The sequence below is a fragment of the Oncorhynchus mykiss genome, chromosome 16 (assembly GCF_057628025.1).
Source record: "Oncorhynchus mykiss isolate SJ-2025 chromosome 16, ASM5762802v1, whole genome shotgun sequence".
Lineage (NCBI taxonomy): Eukaryota > Metazoa > Chordata > Actinopteri > Salmoniformes > Salmonidae > Oncorhynchus > Oncorhynchus mykiss.
This window is the reverse complement of record NC_143037.1, coordinates 45,582,007-45,603,197: the sequence shown is the minus strand read 5'-3', so window position 1 is coordinate 45,603,197 and position 21,191 is coordinate 45,582,007. Positions and strand designations below refer to the sequence as shown.

The following is a 21,191-nucleotide window of genomic DNA, read 5'->3' as shown; positions in this document are numbered from 1 at the left end:
AAATCCTACTGCTAACGACATGTCACAAGCCTTCTGTCTCCATTGAGATATGAAAACTCTTAAATCTTCTTTCTGGAGACATTGAGTGATTGAGCCAACCAGTGCAACAGGGCACAAAGTAACATCTAGGAGAGGTACTACTCATATCCCCCTTTGAAAAACTCCAGCGTTTAATGATCCCCCACTAAGGAGAATCCACACACCTCCGAAAGAATTCAAAATCTCTTTTCCCACAGCCTCGTTCAGCCTTTATGATAAATGACACCCGTCATTCCGCCGTTGCCAAACAGCACAGAGGGGAATTGTACTGATATATGATTCACAAGAACAGGAAATAAACTCTCCCTTTCTCTATTGCTGCGTCTCTTGCCAAGTAGGATGGACCTGGACAGTGTCAGTGCTCAGGCTGAAAGCTCAGCTGAAGAACTGAGGCACTGACTAAACCTAAAAAGGAATAGACAACAGTATCAGAACCTGAACTCTACCCTTTCTCAAAGGCTTGAGCTGTTACTAACTGATGACGAAAGCTGGGTCATTGTTTAAAAAAAGAAAATCCCTAACAAAAGAATGTATGAGAACAAGCTGAGGAAAAGACAGAGAAAAAAAGAATCAAGCTGGCTTGAGCAACCTAAAGTACGTCATTATAAAATAAATGTAAAAAAAAAAAAAACATTTGAGAAAGAGCAACCTCCTCCTGCCCTCAATTACTATAAAGCAAGTCAGGCTAATTACCGCTCCTTGATTATCTCAGATTCCTGTGTGAGTGAGTGATAGAGTGAAGAGGAGAGAGAGAGAGAGAGATACGAGAAAAAGCAAGAAACAGAGAGAGAGAGAGAGGGATAGTCCTATTTGAAATTGAAAGTTAGCAGGGCACACAACAAACTGTATTGATATTTTATAGTATGTGTGAGGCTAGGTGAAGAAACATTAATCGCACAATCTACTAAATGTTTTTATGATGTTTCTCCACTACATCCGTGGTAACAATATGATTAAACACACCGATTTTCACATTTCATAAATGTATGTACGTTTTTCCCCATAGATGTAGGCCTAATATCAGACAAAACCCCATTTGCTCTGTGTTCACAGTGCTGCTTCTATGCTGTGTGTGGCTGTATGACTGCTCCTGCTCGGCCTGCTTTAGGAGTAGAGCCCCTTCAGGCCAGCCAGCCAGCCCAGTGCTCTGCTCAGCTCAGCGGTAGGCCTCCCACTCGGGCACTGAGCGCAGGGATGTGCCCAGGGCCAGGAGCAGGAGCACTCAATCATCCAGACAGCGACATCCTTTCGCCATCACCATCAGAGGGGCCCCTATGGGGGGACGGGGATATTTATGAGCAGCACGTTCAGACACACGCCCATGCGGCTTGCGATTCCGCTGATATACTACCGGCTGGACTGTGGGATGGAGACATATAGTTCATCTACTCCTCATCCCAGAGTCAGAACTCTGGAAGTGCTCCTCAGAGCTTTGTACTGCAGGTTGGGTCAGCCACATGTAAATCTGTTCAGGATATGTTGTTAGGATGTCTGACTTGAATTGATGTAATAGTTAACAGGGTCGTTGTTAACACCGCCTTTAAAAGTGAGAATATGTTGACCAACAAAATACTTAACTATCTGTGATGGTAAATAAGGGCAAAAATGTTCCCATTGCTGTGATGCATCTGTATTATCACTAAGTGCCATTTTTGTGTTTTGATTGCATCAATCTAAACATAGATGAAAAAAAACTTGATTTACCTCAGAGTGTTGTGTCGGTATCTTTCTTTACTTATATTTCAGCGAGTAGAGTGAGACCAACGGAAACCATGTATATAACTGACAGAAGGAAATGAATTGGAAACAGCTTAAAACGGTTACTATCAAGAAAATGCTACTTTGCACCACAAGGGGTTTCTTTCCTCCGGGCGGGTGGGTGGGTGTGTCGAGGGATTAAAAAAAGCCATAAAAATGTCTCTGTAATGGCATTAGTAGTGTTTCACTGCCTTTAGAAATGTCGAGAAAAACATCTGCTTTGCATTTTTCACTCCCTCTGTACTAATTTGTCTTCCAAATGATATCTTTGTGAGCACTGATTTAAATGCTCTCGCCGTTTTTTTAAACAAAACAAAAAAAGTATCAAAAGTAATTCATATAAACATACCGTATGATATTAATCGTACATTAGAAACTTGTTTCACTCCCACACCTGAGCTAACTATATGTGTCTACTACTATTACATGAATTCAGAAACCAATAAAATAACCAACTTGTGATTAGTTTATCGTAATTGTGTAGACACTGTCAATCGGTGGCGTCAGCATGTACAGTGCCTTCAGAAAGTATTCATACCCCTTGACTTTTGTTGTTGTTACAGCCTGAATTCAAAATGGATTGATGGCCTACACATAATACCCCATAATGACAAAGTGAAAACATGCTTTTAGACATTTTTGCTTATTTGTTGAAAAGGAAATATACCTGGGTCAATACTTTGGCAGCGATTACAGCTGTGAGTCTTCTGGGTAAGTCTTTAAGAGCTTTCCACACCTGGATTGTGCAACATTTGCCCATTTTTCTGTAAATAAATGTTTTCAAACTTTTCGATTTGGTTGTTGATTTAAGTCAAAACTGTAACTCGGCCACTCAGGAAAATTCACTGTCTTCTTGGTAAGCAACTCCAGTGTAGATATGGCCTTTTGTGTTAGGTTATTGTCCTGTTGAAAAGGTGGATTCATCTCCCAGTGTCTGGTGGAAAGAAGCCTGATTCAGATTTTCCTCTAGGATTTACCTGTGCTTAGCTCAATTCCATTTATTTGTTATCCCATTAAGCATTACAAGCATACCCATAACATGATGGAGCCACCCCTATGCTTGAAAATATGGAGAGTGGTACTCAGTAATGTGTTGTATTGGATTTGACCCAAACATACCATTTGTATTCAGAACAAAAAGTTGAATTGCTTTGCCAAATTTTGTTGCACTATTACTTTAGTGCCTTATTGCAAACAGGATGCATGTTTTGGAATATGTTCCTTCTTTTCACTCTGTCAATTAGGTTAGTATTGTGGAGTAACTACAATGTTGTTGATCCATCCTCAGTTTTCTCCTTTCACAACCATTAAACTCTAACTGTTTTAAAATCACCATTGGCCTGATGGTGAAATCCCCGAGTGGTTTCCTTCCTCCCCGGAAACTGAGTTAGGAAGGACGCCTGTATCTTTGTGGTGACTGGGTGTATTGATACACCCTCCAAAGGTCATTCATAACTTCACAATGATCAAAGGCAAATTCAATGTATTATTTCTTTTGAAATATCTACAAATAAGTGTCCTTCTTTGCAAGGCATTGGAAAATATTCCTGGTCTGGTTGAATCTGTTTGAAATTCACTGCTTGACTGAGGGACCTTACACATGTGTGGGGTACAGAGATGAGGTAGTCATTCGAAAATCATGTTAAACACTATTAGTGCACACAGAGTGAATCCATGCACCTTATTGTGTGACTAGTTAAGCACATTTGTACTCCTGAACATATTTAGGCTTGCCATAACAAAGGTTGAATACGTATTGACTTAAGACACTTCAGCTTTTAATTTACAAATCATTTGTAAAATAAAAACAAAACATAATTCCACTTTCACATGATGGAGTTTTGTGTGTGAGCTAGTGACAACAACAACAACAAAATCTCAATTTCATCCATTTTAAACGCAGGATGTAACACCAACAAAATGTGGAAATAGTCAAGGGGTGTGAATACTTTCTGAAGACTAAACATCCACAAACAACACGATGTTTATGTTATTTGGATTTTCTCGCCTCTCCTCCTACTAAAAGAAAGAATGTATAAAGCTTAGCATTCACATTCACACCCAGGTCACATAAAAGGAGCCAGTGTTGAGTAAACACCTTGATTGCTTTATGGCTGGCCCTCTAACCGTCAGCTACAGCAGCCCAGTCTTGTCTGTCTGTCTTGTCTGTATCCATCCTCTGTTTGGTTCTGGGAAATCCAGGCCCCGCAGTAATCTTTTCCCTGCTAGCCCTTTAATAAACCACAGGCCGCTTCATTAGCCTGCGCTCACACAGTGATTGATTGCTGCCAGTCACAGAAACCCCATCCTACCTCTTCTCTCCCTCAACCCACAAAATGAGCCACTTCTTCAGCTACCACCCATCATACTATTAAAGGAGAGTATTCACTTGGAGCCAGAGAGGGGAGTGGCCTCAGCTCTCTAACATGGGCAATGTAACAGTGTTCCTTTTGTTCAAACGCTTGGGTCAACATCGATTTATGGGATGCGCTATACAGCCTCTAATTCTATTATTTAGGAGTTCACATTCTGTTTTGGTACGAGTAAAGACACCAGAATGATCCAATGAGCGGGGTTCAACAATGAGCTGTTCATTCTAATAAAAAAGACAGTTGAATGCACCTTGATTGTTAAAGAACCAGTTGCCTTTAGTAGGGAATGTTTTTGTAGATGACATTTAAAGAAAAAGTCCTATATCCTAATCTCAGTTGTAATTCCAATGTATTTTGTGCACCACATTATAGTCATTGGCACACATTCCTATTGTGTGTGGGAAAGTCTACTACATTCTAGTAAATTAATTAATTTCAGAAATAAAACATTTTTATGGTGACGTTGGTGCTTATTATATGGAAATATCGACCATAATACAAACGGATCACACAATTTAGGTTCATATTATAAGGTGTAAACAAGTCGTGGCTGGAGAAAACACCACCATTACTACCAAGGGCCACAACTACAGTAATTTAACAGAAGACCAGGAAACTGTATGACGCCTTTAGCTACAACAGTGATAGAATATACAGTATAAATGGGTAATAATGTTTGGGTGGCTATTCATCCTCCTATCCTGCACTGTACTGAAGTACCGTTTCAAATATTCCCTTATCTAAAATGTATGGGCTATGCGATCCTTCACAATACTCAATAGAGGAAGAGAGATACAGAGGGGAAACGTGCTAGATGGTGTTCAGCTGCAGTAATATCACTATCTCGCTCTCCTCACCAGGAATTGCTATAAAGCTATTTCGAAAATTGCACCCATATATTTCTGGGAGACAGTTAGCTCCTCTTGGTGACAGTGCATCTTTTACATTGAATTATACCATTCAGAGGAGTTATCAGAGCAGGTCAATTACTCACAGCACAGGCCGGACACAGCACAGGCCAGCCAAGCCCAGTGCCTGACGCCATAGCCAGCCTACTGCCCACAACCTACTGCCTTCTGCCCCTGCAGAGAGAGGACTCAAGATAGACATTCACAGTCACACCCCTACGGTGCTCATATCTGTCCACACACCAATTCAACACAACACCTTCTTTCGCTCACAGAAAGGCGTCTGCATGCTTCTCATCTGAAACAGCTTGTGCATACAGTGCATTCGGAAAGTATTCAGACCCTTTGACTTTTTCCACATTTTGCTACGTTACAGCAGTATTCTAAAAATTATTAAATTGTTTTTTTCCACATCAATCTATACACAATACCCCATAACGACAACTCAAAAACAGGTATCTAGAAATGTTTGCAAATGTATTAATAATAAAAATGTGAAATATCACATTTACATAAGTATTCAGACCATTTACTCAGTACTTTGTTGAAGCAACTTTGACAGCGATTATAGTCTCTCCCATTCTTCTCTGCAGATCCTCTCAAGCTCTGTGAAGTTGGATGGGGAGTTTGACTTCATAGCTATTTTTCAGGTCTCTCCAGAGATGATCGGGTTCAAGTCTGGGATCTGGCTGGGTCACTCAAGGACATTCAGAGACTTGTCCCGAGGCCACTCCTGCGTTTTTTTGGCTGTGTGCTTCGGATCATTGTCCTGTTGGAAGGTGAACCTTTGCCCTAGTCTGAGGTCCTGAGTGCTCTGGAGCAGGTTTTTCACCAAGTATCTCTCTGTACTTTTCTCCGTTCATCTTTCAGTCGATTCTGACTAGTCTCCCAGTCTCTGCTGCTGAACAACATCCCCACAGCATGATGCTGCCACCACCATGCTTCACAATAGGGATGGTACAAGGTTTTCTCCAGACGTGACACTTGGAATTCAGGCCAAAGGGTTCAATCTTGGTTTCATCAGACCAGAGAATCTTGTTTCTCATGGTCTGAGTGTCCTTTAGGTGCCTTTTTGGCAAACTCCAAGTGGGCTGTAAAGTGCCTTTTACTGAGGAGTGGCTTCCGTCTGGCCACTCTACCATAAAGGCCTGATTGGTGGAGTGCTGCAGAAATGGTTGTCCTTCTCTCATCTCCACAGAGGAACTATGGAGCTCTGTCAGAGTGACCATCGGGTTCTTAGTCACCTCCCTGGCCAAGACCCTCCTCCCCTGATTGCTTGATTGCTCAGTTGGGCCGGGCGGCCAGCTCTAGGATGAGTCTTGGTGGTTCCAAACCTCTCCATTTAAGAATGATGGAGGCCACTGTGTTCTTGGGGACCTTCAAATGCTGTAGACATTTTTTGGTACCCTTCCCCAGATCTGTGCCGCGACACAATCCTGTCTAGGAGCTCTACGGACAGTTCAGTTGACCTCATGGCTTGGTTTTTGCTCTGACATGCAGTGTCAACTGTGGGACCTGATATAGACAGGTGTGTGCCTTTCCAAATCATGTCCAATCATTTGAGTTTACCACAAGTGGACTCGAATCAAATTGTAGAAACATCTCAAGGATGATCAATGGAAACAGGTTGCACCTGAGCTCAATTTCGAGTCTCATAGCAAAGGGTCTGAATACTTATGTAAATTATACATATGCAAACATGTCTAAAAACCTGTTTTTTTCTTGGGGTATTGTGTGTAGTTTGAGGAAAAAACACATTTTAATCAATTTTAGAATAAGGCTGTAACTTAACAAAATGTGGAAGAATTCCAGGGGTCTGTATACTTTCAGAATCCACTGTGTATTATGACAAAACATTTTGACGTTTTTGTTTGTTTTTATCTTCTGCAAGTTTTTTTTGGGGCTGTTTGTGCACACAAAAATGTATCAAGAGGCAAGCCAAAGTCAGTAGCCAAAGTCTATGCCTCTTTGTCGGTGATTGGTCAACAGTAGAGATTCTTCAACAAAGTGTTTGTTGTCATTCAACAAGGGATGACTTGTTTTCATGCATATTTTTTCATTGAGAAATACACCAAACATCTTAGTTAGATGTAAAATGAATGGCAGATTTCTTGAGTTATTTTAGATTAATTTGAACTATTTTGGCTACGGCGTCTCAAGATTGATAAACAGTATTTTTTCTCGTTTTTTCAAGTGAATGTTGGCTACAGTAGGCGCCAGCCGAACCAAAACACACTGACGCCTTAACACAGTTAGTACAAAGCAACTTTGCAAGTGTTAAAATCTCGGTGTTAAGGTAAAATGTGTTGTGAGCGTTATATCTGAGTGTTGATTCTAGGGGGGTTAACACCAGGGGGATTGAAATTGACACCACATGCGGTGAATAAATTAAGTGTTATTTGAATCACTGTGGAATGAACACTTGATGGTGTTGTTGTTACTTCGACTGTGTCGAGTTAATTTCCGTTAACCCTCCCAGAGTTAAAAAGACGTGTTGATTTTTAGAATAGTTTGTGTTAATATCTATGTTTCTGCATGCACATTGATTGATTCATTAATCAGTAAATATCAAATAAAAATCTAAACTAATCCAATCTGTAAGGAGATGGACTTATTTCCCCCGTTACTGAGACGATTGATCCAGTTTAGATGGTTAAGGTCGTCTTGAATGCAGGTTGTGGATGATAAAATATTCCAATTGTTGGATATCCTTCCTCTGGCTCAATTCTGATGGGAATTACTAATCATTTGACAAACCAGACAACAACAACAACCCCCCCCCCCTCCCCCCATCCCAATAGTTTAACACTATTTTGGTGGGTCACATCAAATTTCTAAGAAAATGTTGAAGGTGTTCAATTTAACTCCGTGGCTGTTAAAATTCTGACCTCAAATTTGCTGTGTATGATTCCATTACTAATGAAAAACGTATATAGGCACTGTAATTATACTATTTTTCTATTATATTTAGTTTCAGTTTCCATTTAGTAATCTGAATCTGGCCTTTATAACTGTCACAGCTGCCAATACAGTAGGTACTACATTATGACTGTTAATATGAATCACATCACCTATTTCAAAGAAGAAGGAGGTGTCTTTACAGTAACTGTAGTAATGTATCTGTTACTCAGATCAAAAACACACGGTTCTATTCTTGCTAGAATAAGCATAAACCATCATATGACTTTCTGTCATGAATAATGATCAATGTGGGCTGTTTGCAGACCGCAAACACTCTGTTCAATGTGCCTGAAGGCGGGAGGGAGGCAGAGAGCAGGGAGCACATTCCTCTCTGACTGAACAGAGCCGAGACAGAGACCCCTCATGATCGGAGCCAGAGGTGGAGATGATCCTCTCAAAGCTAAGGCGTTAAGGTTGTGTGTATGTGTGTTTAGAGTTGACATGGCAACCATACAGAATCACAGAGCTATAGTGAAGCCACCCAGCCCAGGCCTGCATATGTAGAAGAGGGGGAAGGATACTTTTTTGTGCTGATGACACCGGAGGTTTGGATAAATAGGGTGATGCGTATACTGTCTGTGTCATATCATCAAAGTATGCCAGTAATTACAGAGTTGAGCAACATGACTGACTGACTGTTATTTTCATTACCATTCATTTCCTCAGTAATATACAGCCAGCAGTCTTATGATAGGGTTGGCTATTTATTTCAAACCATCACAGTTATCTCTATGATATCATCAGGCACTAATAGCTTTATTATATAAAGCAACTAAGAATGTAATTTCAAATTTTTTCCAGTAAGAACCTGTACACTCTAAATACGAAGGATCTCAAATAAAAGAGGTCAAACATTTTCTTCCACTTAGTCACTTCCCCAACACGACACTCAGTAATCATCCATCCTAACATAGAGCTTTTCCTTCTTCCCTTTGGTGTGGCATGATGATCATGTGTAAATAATCTAGGGTCTAAATCCAATGGGAATGAGTGTGCAGGTCTTTTCAGATTTACGTTGTGTTGTAAAGTTACGCAGGCAAACTTGGCAGGAAATAAGAGAGGGGGGGGGGAGAAACTCGCCTTTCATCATTTCCCCCCAAATCAGAGAAGGAAATGAATATGGATGCCCTCCGGCAGGCGAGAGGGAGAAGGAGAGTGGGGAAGGAAATTCAGTGCCTGATGAGGTCCCTAAAGAATGCGCCTGGACACAGCCGGAACCTTCTCAGCTGGGTCCGTGCCAGGGTGGGAGGGCTACATGCAGGGAACATGCTAACAGACACACATGTATGTATGCACGTACACACACAAACACATGCGCAAAAATACAGTGTTGTCAAAATACGATGGAAATGCAGTTAAAATGTAAGATGGATAGGCCTGCATTGTTTACAAACAAACCCCAGATCTATATAAACTACATCAAATGTGTTCCATCTGGTATATAGTTTCACGTATCAAACAGCCAATCACAGCCAATCCCTTTTTCAAATGTAATCAACCCCTGTCACTAAGCCTCTTTCAGCCAGCCTTACAGGGCTGTGTATGAATACATATAGTGTGCTGAGACATGCCATGGTTGTTGTTGGATACAAACAGAACTGAACCCAGTCTGTCTGAAAACATAACAATGATAGAGGTTCAGACCGTTTAGATGTATGTTTATAGTGCAGTAGATATGAAGGGATAGGCAGTTCAGCTGAGAAAGAGCCAGTCCAGTGTTAATGTCATGGCTCCGGGCGATGGGCTATGATCTGTGTATGACCTCTGTGACGTTGTCGTGGAGATGATCTCCCCACAGGCAACGGTTACCAAAGAGACACCAAAGCCCTGAGTTCTGGTCATGTCACTCACAGACTCACAGACGATTGTTGTGGCTTATGGCCAAGGTTCGTGGTTGAATCCAAATATGATCACTCTCACCACCAGACACAATGGCTTTCCTCTGTCCCAAACACTATACCACAGACAGTCATGGAGAAAATGGCCAATCTTCCAGAACTTCCCAAAATAACCTGAGGGATCTGTGAGGTAATTCGATCAAACAAAAAGGAGAATGCTGAGCTCCCACAACAAGACGTCCTACAACAGTTTCTGATCACGTCATGGTTAGCACAATGCTAATATTTAATGCCAGAGTATACCTAAACAACTACAGGTACTAAAAAAAGTGTAAAGGGAAACCATAAATAACAAAGATTAGTCATGGATTTTTTTTTTTTAAATAACTTCCTATATTTTATTAATATAATATCCCTTTTCCCTTGTATTTGACATTTTATTGAAACGCATACAAATCGACACTGTATGTTCAGGGAACAACAGAGGAAACGCCTGAGAAATATCTAGATCTGGTTTCCATTGAAATGCATATTGTCGTTATCCCTCAGAATTAATTGAACTACAGTATGATGTGGAACAGGATCCTGCTAACCCTTAATGACTCCCTCTGGCAGTGTAATGGCAGGTATTAGAGTGCTGATCCCACAAAGCCCTGCCTCCCTGGCCTAGACACACACACAGGCCCCTCAGACTATTTGCCATCATCAGACCAGACGATCTGGTTAGCTCTCAGACGTCACCCGCCTTCTCACTCAGTTCATTCCCATGTTCAGTACAGCAAAACGTTTTACCACAGAAAATGAGCGTTCCTTATCAGGCAGGTTCAGGTACTAACTCCCTGTTTCACTGTTTCAAAACGTTTTTTTCCCTACTGCTTTTGGTTTATGAGTACAATCTGAAAGACAGGAAGAGAAACGTGGAGATACTTCACTAGCTTGACAGCATAACTTATGAGGGGCCTGGTTAGTGACCGCTTGAATGTACATTACGTGATGTGAAATATGACGAGCAGGGAACACAGGGACAACCGACAGGGGATAGGATACAATATACTTTATTGCCCATTTACATGGAAATTCCTGTAGTGACGTCAGCATTCAAATACACAAACAACACAATATGCTATATGCAGTACAGAAAACTGTAAAGTTAGTACACAAGTCGTTACATTTTCACATATTCAAAGTATCTGTCGCCTACTGTCCAGTATCTGTGGCCTACTGCCTGCATCTGTCCAATGTCCAACTCTTCCCTGAAATTCCTGTATCAGAGGACACAGATTCATCTGTATCTGCTCATACTGTATTGTACGTGGATAATCAGTTACTAATGTGTTATTACTAAAGTAAGTGATATTAATAGGTATTCAATAGATAAATGTTACCTTGAAGACTTGTATTCAATCCCTTTTCAATCACAGTACCTACCTTTTTAACCAACTAGTTCTTTGGAAAAAGTTGCCTGGGTGTTATTTAGAACTGACTGAACAGGAAATGCATTTGTCCAATCAATCATGAAACATTTGCGGTTCTCTAAATCTCATCTGTGACATCATCACGGCATCCAACACCCACATGAACCTTTCCTGATGACAGCTAATGTTCTTTCTTATGTGTGAGATGATCATCTTAAAGAAGAGGTGAGGAAAAGGCTAAGAAAATGCCTAAATAATCAGGGGTTCGCAGTGAAGCTCTGAAACCTATTGTTATTCTTCTTTTTCTTATGACATGGTCAAATAACTCAAGCATAGATTGGGAACTTTTTTTTCTAATTTGACACACAGAAAGTAGAGGCCATGAGTAAATTGGTAAAAAAAATAATGGCAATGATTGGCCTATAGGGGGCAATGTTATAAGCATAATAGCAATCACTGGGTTTGACCTAGAGATTATACCATGCGCTAATAAGCTAAAATATGCAAAAAATACATAGAAAGTATGACACCACTATCATGGTCGTCCCTAAGATGAACCATACTGAATTTGGTATTGATGTCTCAAACAACAAGGAAACTATTAACAACTCATTCTTTGCATGATGTAGCGCTAATGCTCAAAATCATCTGCAATCATCTTCTTCTCATGATCCATACGTCAGATTCACTCATTACATAAGTCTTAATGGTTTTGAGAAATAGATGCTGCATTAAAATATGGCTACACTGTACCTATAGATGCACGTTAGCACATATGCTAATGCTAAAAATACTTTAAAAATATTCTAATCCATCCACCTGATGGGTGTGGTACATAAAGCTGACTAAACAGCATGATCACTAGACAGGTGCACTTTGTGCTGGGGACAATAAAAGGTCACTCTAAAATGTGCAGTTTTGTCACACAACACAATGCCACAGATGTCTCACGTTTTGAGGGAGTGTGCAATTGGCATGCTGATTGCAGGAATGTCCACCAGAGCTGTTAACAGAGGGTTGAATGTTAATTTCTAGACCATAAGCTGCCTCCAACATAGTTTTAGAGAATTTGGCAGTACCTCCAACCAGCCTCACAACCGCAGACCATGTGTAACCATGCCAGCCCAGTACCTCTACATCCGGCTTCTTCACCTGTAGGACCGTCTGAGACCAGCCACCCAGACAACTGATGAAACTGAGGAGTATTTATGTCTGTAATAAAGCCCTTTTGCATGGAAAATCTCATTCTGATTGGCTATGCCTGGCTCCCCAGTGGGTGGGCCTAGGCCCTCCCAGGCCAACTCATGGCTGCGCCCCTGCCCAGTCATGTGAAATCCATAGATTAGGGCCTATTGAATATATTTAAATTGACTGATGAACTGTAACTCAGTAAAATTGTTGTCATTGTTGCATGCTGCGTTTTTTTGTTCAGTACATGTATACTCAATGAATTAGCCTCTAGTAAATTTGAAAAAAATAACCAACCTACAGCACTAGTTTATTACTTCACTTGTGTCATCCTTGTGGTATTATGAGATAAACATGGGGCAATGCTTTCACTGATTGCACATAAAGGAAGATAGTTCCTACATGATAGAGTGCTTGCTTTGTTATCCAACTGATCTTGTGTCCTTTCTGTCTTCCTGTGAACCCCGTTCATTGCTGCTTCCAGCTAAATTATTTGAAAATGTTTTTGCACTGGTCTCTAAACAGAAGCATAACATATCCTCATAAATATAAAAATATACTATCTATGCCCTTTTCATGTGTCATACATGTGAGACAGGTTACCACAAGACTATAACAATGTTAGAAAATATCTACTGAGTAACTTGCTATCATAGATTTCTTGGGATATTAAGTGGAATTAGTCAATCTTCATGGTGTATCAAAATGCAACAGAATCATTATATCTTGGGTTTGCCCGCATCCATTTTCTTTCCTTAAATTATACCATCCATCATACGCTCATTACAAGGACAGTCAATTTTGAACCAACTCCAATTTCCTTTCATTGCTAGCTTAGATGATACAGGATGCATATTTTGGATGCATACTCTGTCTCGACTCTGTTATTGTAGCTAAGAAAATACACTGTGACCTGCATGAATAAATAGAATAATAAGTTAACATGATTCACATGTTAGGTTGCATGCGAATGGGCCTGTTACTGTATGTTGAGTATGTTGAGTATTCACAGTGACACTTTAAGTTAGGTTCCAGAGTAACTACCAGTGGAAAAACTTGTGTAATTACAAAGTAACAGGCTATTACAAGCTTTTACATACATATTACAAGTTATTACATACATATTATTAACGTATGCAGTAATTACTCAATCGTTTGTGTAGTATTGTATTTTATTGCAAACTGAAATAACAGTGATAAGTACTATGCACGTAAGTAACCTATAACTGCTACCTAATATGTACATATGTGGTACAAAGTCATTATACAGGTTATTCCCTTTGATGATTTACTTATGAATTCCACATACCAGGGTAGACCAAGGCATACAACATTAATATGTTCTCTGGGTCCTCTTAATCAAGTTGCAAGTACAACAGAATTATTCTATATTCAACACGGACACCTAAGCTGTCAGTGCTATTTAATGAGTCTCAATTACGATGTTAGTTTCAACAGACTGGCTCAGCACATGCAGGCAAATTCTCAAGGCTTGAAAAGCACACCAATGGAAAGTGAAGAGCAAGGATAGTCTTACATTATCACATTGTATGGGTACTCGTACTACATTTAACGTATTTCCAACCATGTCACATTTGAAGGAATATTGTACAGTATGAATCTTTATTGCCATGTGTTATTAAAGAGGCCCATTAACTGACATTATGAACCGAAGCTACCATAAGAACATGGTTTAAAATGGCAAACATCAGAAGAAATCGATATATGGTTCTGCTTAGGGAATCAAGGAATTGATTGGTTGTCAAATACAATATGTATACAGTAATTGACATTGGAAATATCCTGTTTTTATTGGCCTCTGTATATTCCTGGATCGGTGGTATACTAAGAGGTTCAGGTCCAAGCATCGTTCTTCTAGACACCAAACGTGATTGAATTGGTGAACATTTCAAAAGTGAAAGCCCCACCGTTTGACACCAGTCTAGAGAATGGAGAGCATAGGCCAGGGAGGTCAGCCTGGACGACAGAGTATTGAGTTGATTCATCAAATTAGGTCCTATGTAATTACACTGTGGAACGACTCACGAAAGGTGTCAGCTATAAAACAGCCAGACGGGCAATCAGTGCTCATATTAAATGAAAGTGCAAGGTGTCCAACTTCCTATTCCTCTGGCATTATAGAGATGAGGTGTTTTAAGCCGGCTTGGGCAATGTAGCAATTAAGCCCGCTGATTACCTCAACAAATGCAATTTTCATAGATGAATTTGCTAATCAATTTTGTTACGCCTGTCAATTTTGAGAAAGCAGTACAATAGTTTTTCTTAAAATAACACATCGTAACAGCACATTACCAAAAAAAAAAAAATTGTTTAAACCTATGAAGAAATGTAGTGAGATTGTTTGGTCCTTGTTCCAACTTTCTGAAAATAATTAGAAGAATGCAGTCTTTCCAATATACTAATAAACTAAATACGAACAACATTTAAATGCAAATTGAACTGCCTGTTAACCTTTAGGAGAAGCATAGAGGCACAGTATGAAATCAGTTTCCTCTGTAATTGTTACAGATCACACCATTAGCAAAATATTGTCATAGCTCCTGCTACTGCAGACAGTAACTACTGAGGGTTAATTTGCATAATACATCTTAATTGAAGCCCATTAAGGATTTGATTAGAAGCAAATCAGGTACGCCGCAGAGAACTTCAGATGAATATTTTCCCTGCGTTTTGGCTTTTTGTTTATCTTGTATGGTTCATATAGTTTCTCTGTCCTCCATTTTGCATTTGCTCTATGCTAGTATGTTCTTCGCAATTTAAGTAACTTACAATGCAATGCGGCATGTAAGTCCTTGTATAGCGCTGAAATAAGAGGACATCTTTGTATCTAGGATATTCTTCTGTGAATTGTGGCAATTAGAACAGATATGGATCTGTATGGATATCTATTTGAGAGGCATATGGTGGTGGATACCTGATCCAGCCCTGACTTCAGAGCCATATGGCCAACACTTTGGTGTACAACTACACATTTCAGTCAACAACACATGAAGCGGTCCTATTTTTTTTTTACTTCATTGTGTAAGAGTAAACTGTGTTTCAGAAGGTGATGTACAGGGTAAAAGTGCTTATTACATTCTTATAAGAATGCGGTGCGCTTTGCAAGTAGACAAACTCCACTGCACTTCATCATGGACAAACGTTCTCCATGTCATCAAATAGCAGGACCACAGAGTGTTGTTATATTATCTATAATAGTCCCTTCCCAATTTTTCATCCTCAAAGTACATTTGATGAACTGCCTTTGCTCTTCAGTCTTTTCATCATTTCGGTCTTTAACCCATTGTGTCTGTAGGGACATGGACAAAACACAGTGCCGTGGCATAATTTCCTTCATACTTGGGATGTCAGGTAGAAATAATGAGATTTAGCCTGTTTACAATAAACTCTCCCAATACTCTTGTTATTGTCTGCCTTAATGAGGAAATAAATCATAACAAGAAATAGTCTTTTTCTGCTGTGACGATCACATGGAAACATTATCCACATGAATCACCCAGCCCAATAGCATATCAAATTGTGTAATTTGCCTGGAAACTAGTGCAGGTCTCAGAGGGAACACAAGGTGAATGAGCGGTAGCAGGCTGCAGTTGCGTTGTGACTGAGGAGCAGTCAGGCACTTGCCTTAAGACCAATCATAACAGTCTGTTTTCCACACAGGAGGAGAGGAGGAGAGGAGAGCGAGATCAGTACGCTGGAGGGCACAGTAGTCTGTGTTCTTATCACCTAGACAGTGCACCGCCCTGTCTGACTCCCTCTCAAAAAAACAAAAGCCTTCCAAACTATTAGCTATCCACACCTGCTGTCACCTCACCTCACTGGCATGGCATGCAGGTGGAAATGCAATGAGATCAAACAATACAACCCCATATTACTCTTACACCAAATATAAGCGAAGGATGGGGGCAGCTAAAAAAGGGGAGCAAAACCAAGCCACCAAAATCCAAGATATGCAGCAAAATTCTATATTTTTGGAACAAAACATGACAATAACAATGGTGGTAATCTTCGACAGAAAAACAGATAATTTCTCACAATTTTATTTGGTGGTGTAATTTCCTTTAATCCATGTCAAATCAAACAGATGCAATGGACTTCTTTTTACCTAAACTAGGATCAACAACATCTGCCTTAATGGTAAGATGTTTCCAGAACAAACCACTTAGGAGGAATTTCAGCTAGCCAATTCCCACAAGCTGCTGTCACTCACTTAATGGTACTGCAACACTTAATGCCTTTGTCTGTTCTCCAGTTTATCTTGTTAACAGCAAATTGGGCTAACGGTTTGAGGCACAGCTAGAGGTATTGTAAAACCTATAAGATAAATACTTCCACTGACGCAAAATAAACGTAAGGCCACTTTCACTCAGAAATGTATTTAGTCCACTAACCACTTATAGGGTTAAACGTGTATCCAACATAGGAAACCAAAATACACATTTCATAAATGTTTACTATATACCTTCCTATATTCATGAACTATTCTACTTAAATCTAAAGGTTTAGCGTGTTCTACAGTGTGCCAGGAAGGAATTGTCACTTTAAGTTACCTTCTGCTCAATGAATGTTGAAAAAAATCGAATCAAATGTACAAACATACCTATTAATAGTACTATTCTCCAAGGAGAAGAGAAGCACCCTGAAAACCAAATGTCCCATGAATTAATGTGTTGTTGCTTGAGGAGATTGTCTTTACTACCCCTTAACATTTTTAATTTTCACAGAGGGATAGGCCAACTACATCTTCAAGAGCACTACATATAAATGAAACCTATTCCTTGCATCTCTTATTTCAATACCACTCTCTCCTTGTTCCCTTCCACACATCATTAAACATATTATTATAACATGACTGTCAGCCCACGTCTCTCTTCGCTCCATTCTTGCTCTGCCAGGTAATCAATTTGTCGTCACTCTCTGTAACCCCAGTAAAGTCATCAAGCGAAATGAGTTACAGCTGCAAAGACCTTTCAAGAATACAGAGGGAAAAAAGCGAGCGAGAGAAATGACAACACAGCCCAGGAATATTCTGCCGCCTGATAGCACATCCCAGGTCTTGAAGATGAAATATTAATGCACAATTTGTTTATCTGCAGGCCCACATCTCTCCAGTGCCGAGCTGTTAATTTTCTATCGGCACAGACAACGGATCAGTCAGTCATGAACTCTTCACAGCCATTACCGGGAGACATTTTGATTAAGTATTCCTAATGTAGTGGATAGGAAAGAATGAAAACACTCTGCCTGCCAACTTTTGATTGACCATTAAGCCACTGATGAATGTGCCTGTCAAAGAGGAGACAATTACCTCAACAATGAAGAAACTCTTCTGGAAGGCTTATTTCTCTATAGGGCTGACACATTTACCAGATTACAGGCGAGGCAGCTGAGAGCGTGTAAAGGGATCGCTTAGGAACTCTCAACAGTTCCCAGAATAATAGTGGGATAAGGCTTTTTTTCAGAGTGGAATGTGGGACAAATATTTTGTGTATGAATATGAGGATGAGTCTCTGTGTTTGGTGATGTTTTTTCTTTCTCTCTCTCTCTCTCTAAGTGTGTGTGTGTGTATGTATGTGTGTGTACATACACTTGAGTGTGTCTATTAGATAAGGGTTTCACTATCTGAAGCGGATACAAAGATCCGCCATTATTGGCAGAGAACAATCACCATCTGGTGTCTACATCGCAACCATAATAAGGACCGATAACTTCTAAACCCACTGAACAGCATCCCACCACCTCCACTGATAATACCCTTCATCAATTCATTCTTATCCATCATCTCAATTATTTTGATTCCCTCTTTTTAATAACGCAACTTGGATGCACTATAGAATGCCATTGTGTAAACACCATCAAGAACAAAGTCAAGGTTAATCATACGAGTGATGAATTACTAAGCAATAACAATAATTATTTTGCAGTGTGGGGTAACAAAGGATGAACGAAAGAGTAGGTTTTTTTTTTTTTTGGTACTGGCCTATCTGGTCTTAGTAACCAGGTTTGTAAACACTCAAATGAGTCGGTCACCATAATAAACCCTCCATAGGCACACTGATGACCCAAAGCACTACAGTAGGCAAAAGAGCGTGGTCTACTCTTGTGTTTATATTTTGCACATTGTACTGTAAGTGTAGGCCTACTGTATGTATTCAGCTGACTGAATACAGATGAGTGACAACCAGGTATAACTATTTACATAAAATGTGCATTACACTGTTACAGTGTTTGTCAATGATTGTCTCGGGTGTAATCCATCTAGGAAAAATAATAATTGTTTATGAACATCATAAACAACACAGTACACACACACACACACACACACAAACAAAATGTGACATGCTTGAATAATAATAATCATATATATTTTTTAAAATTTAAAATAGATTCTCTCTCTCTCTGCGTGTGCGTGCTTGTGTCCTCCATTTGTCTGGGCTATAGATATAAAGAGTTCATCGGAAGTTCAAATGTTTAGGACAGCCACCCGAAGCACACATGAAATATACATTTGCGCAAGTCTTAATTGTTTATGGCAATACACACCACTTTTGCGTTATACTAAAACAACTTTTGAACGACTTGGAATAAATTACAATACATGTCCTTCTTCAAAAACAGAAAACTTAAAAAATTATAGCCGAAGATAGCCAAATATTCAAATATGATACTCGGCTATAAAAGATTGCCGAGTATCATATTTGAATAAATTGCACCTTCGTCATCCGGTATTACTGTCACTTTGACATTCGATTTGGGCCAGTGTACTACCCAAAACATCATACAGATCAAAGTATACTGCTATACTGTTTTAACATATACAATATCAGTTTGATAATAACAACATCTAATATTGTTTATGACTAATATGATAGGTGTGAATGTCCTCTTACCCGCAGCCCGTTTCGGCGCCTGCTGTTTTCTCCTTGGCATTTTTGAACTGGTAGTTCACGTAGCTCACTCACTCTGCCCAGGTGAAATCGGTATGCGGTCTAGTATGATAGTCCATGCAGAGAGAGCGACTCTTTATTTAGAGTAGCCTACTTCTCTCACTATAAAATCCAGAGTCAGAAAACGTTGTCTAGGCAAAACAGACGTCAGAGCAGTTATTCTTCTTTCACCTCCGTTCCTAGATCATCTAGGGCGGATTGTCTTCTTTTCTTTTCGTGTTGGACCACCAAAGCCATGGGACTACGTCCGTCAGATGCCAGGCAGGTTTTGAGAGCGCTCTGTATTGAATAGCGTGTGTTCAAGGAAGAGCGTAAAACGTTGGGTAATGGTAGGCTATCACGCACGGAGCAGGCAGGGTGAGGCGATGCCAGCAAACATCGATCCATAGAACAAACTGAACATTAAAAACTCCTCCCTCGCCTGGACTTGATGATGGCAGCGAGACATTTGTTACACCAGATAATCATGAGTTTATTAAAGGGCCAGGGGCCAGAGAACACACCAGGATATGTAAGGGCTGTTTCAGCGATAATAATGTGCAAAATGTCATTGATTTAAGTTCCATTTTGTTTTTACCAAGGGTTCTGAGATGATGGAAGAAAGGAACTTGAATTATTTCCATAGATAGTAAATGCTATATTACCAAATCAAATTGTATTTGTCACATGCTTCGTAATCAACAGGTGTAGACTAACAGTGAAATGCGTTCTTATGTGCCCTTCTCAACAATGCAGAGAGAGGGGGAAAAATATCAATAATAGAAAAATAATAACATTAGGAATAAATGCACAATGAGTATGCTAACTTGGCTATATATATATATATATATATATATATATATATTTTAAAGATGGCGCCAACAGAGATGGTCGCCTCGCTCGAGTCCTTAGGAAACTATACAATATTTAGTTTTTTTTATGTATTATTTCTTACATTGTTACCCCAGGAAATCTTAAGTCTTATTACATATAGCCGGGAATAACTATTGGATACAAGAGCAATGTCAACTTACCAACATCACAACCAGGAATACGTGAATATCCTGAAGCGGATCCTCTGTTTGGACCACCACCCAGGACAATGGATCTAATCCCAGAAGCCGACCCAAAACAACAGCGCCGCAAAGGGGGCAGACGGAACGGCCTCCTGGTCAGGCTCCGTAGACGTGCACATCGCCCACCGTTCCCGATTATACTACTCACCAATGTCCAGTCTCTTGACAATAAGGTAGACGAAATTCGAGCAAGGGTTGCCTTCCAAAGAGACATCAGAGATTGTAACATTCTCTGTTTCACAAAAACATGGCTGTCTTGGGATATGTTGTCGGAATCGGTTCAGCCACCGGGCTTCTCGACGCATCGTGCCAACAGAGATAAACACCTCTCTGGGAAGAGGAAAGGCAGGGGTGTATGCTTCATGATTATCAACTCATGGTGTAATCATAACAACATACAGGAACTCAAGTCCTTTTGCTCACCCGACCTAAAATTCCTTACAATCAAATGCCGGCCATATTACCTCCCAAGAGAAATCTTGTCAGTTATCATCACAGCTGTGTACATTCCCCCTCAACCAGACACGAAGAAGGCCCTCAAGTAACTTCACTGGACTCTATGTAAACTGGAAACCATATATCCTGAGGCTGTATTTATTGTAGCTGGGGATTTTAACAAAGCAAATTTGAGAACAAGGTTACCTAAATTATATCAGCATATTGATTGCACTATGCATGGGGGTAATACA

The 21,191-nt window shown here is 40.0% G+C and overlaps 1 protein-coding gene across 1 annotated transcript in view; it reads right to left on the bottom strand.

Moving 5' to 3' along the window:
* The window catches only part of LOC110492060 (teashirt homolog 2), a 44,261-nt gene extending 24,346 nt beyond the window's left edge, over positions 1–19,915 (bottom strand). The window contains exon 1 of the mRNA XM_021566041.3: positions 19,391–19,915. Within this exon, the coding sequence (XP_021421716.1) occupies positions 19,391–19,430 (40 nt within the window). The 5' untranslated portion in view covers positions 19,431–19,915. The remainder of the gene's footprint in view (positions 1–19,390) is intronic.
* Between the last annotated feature and the right edge of the window lie 1,276 nt (positions 19,916–21,191).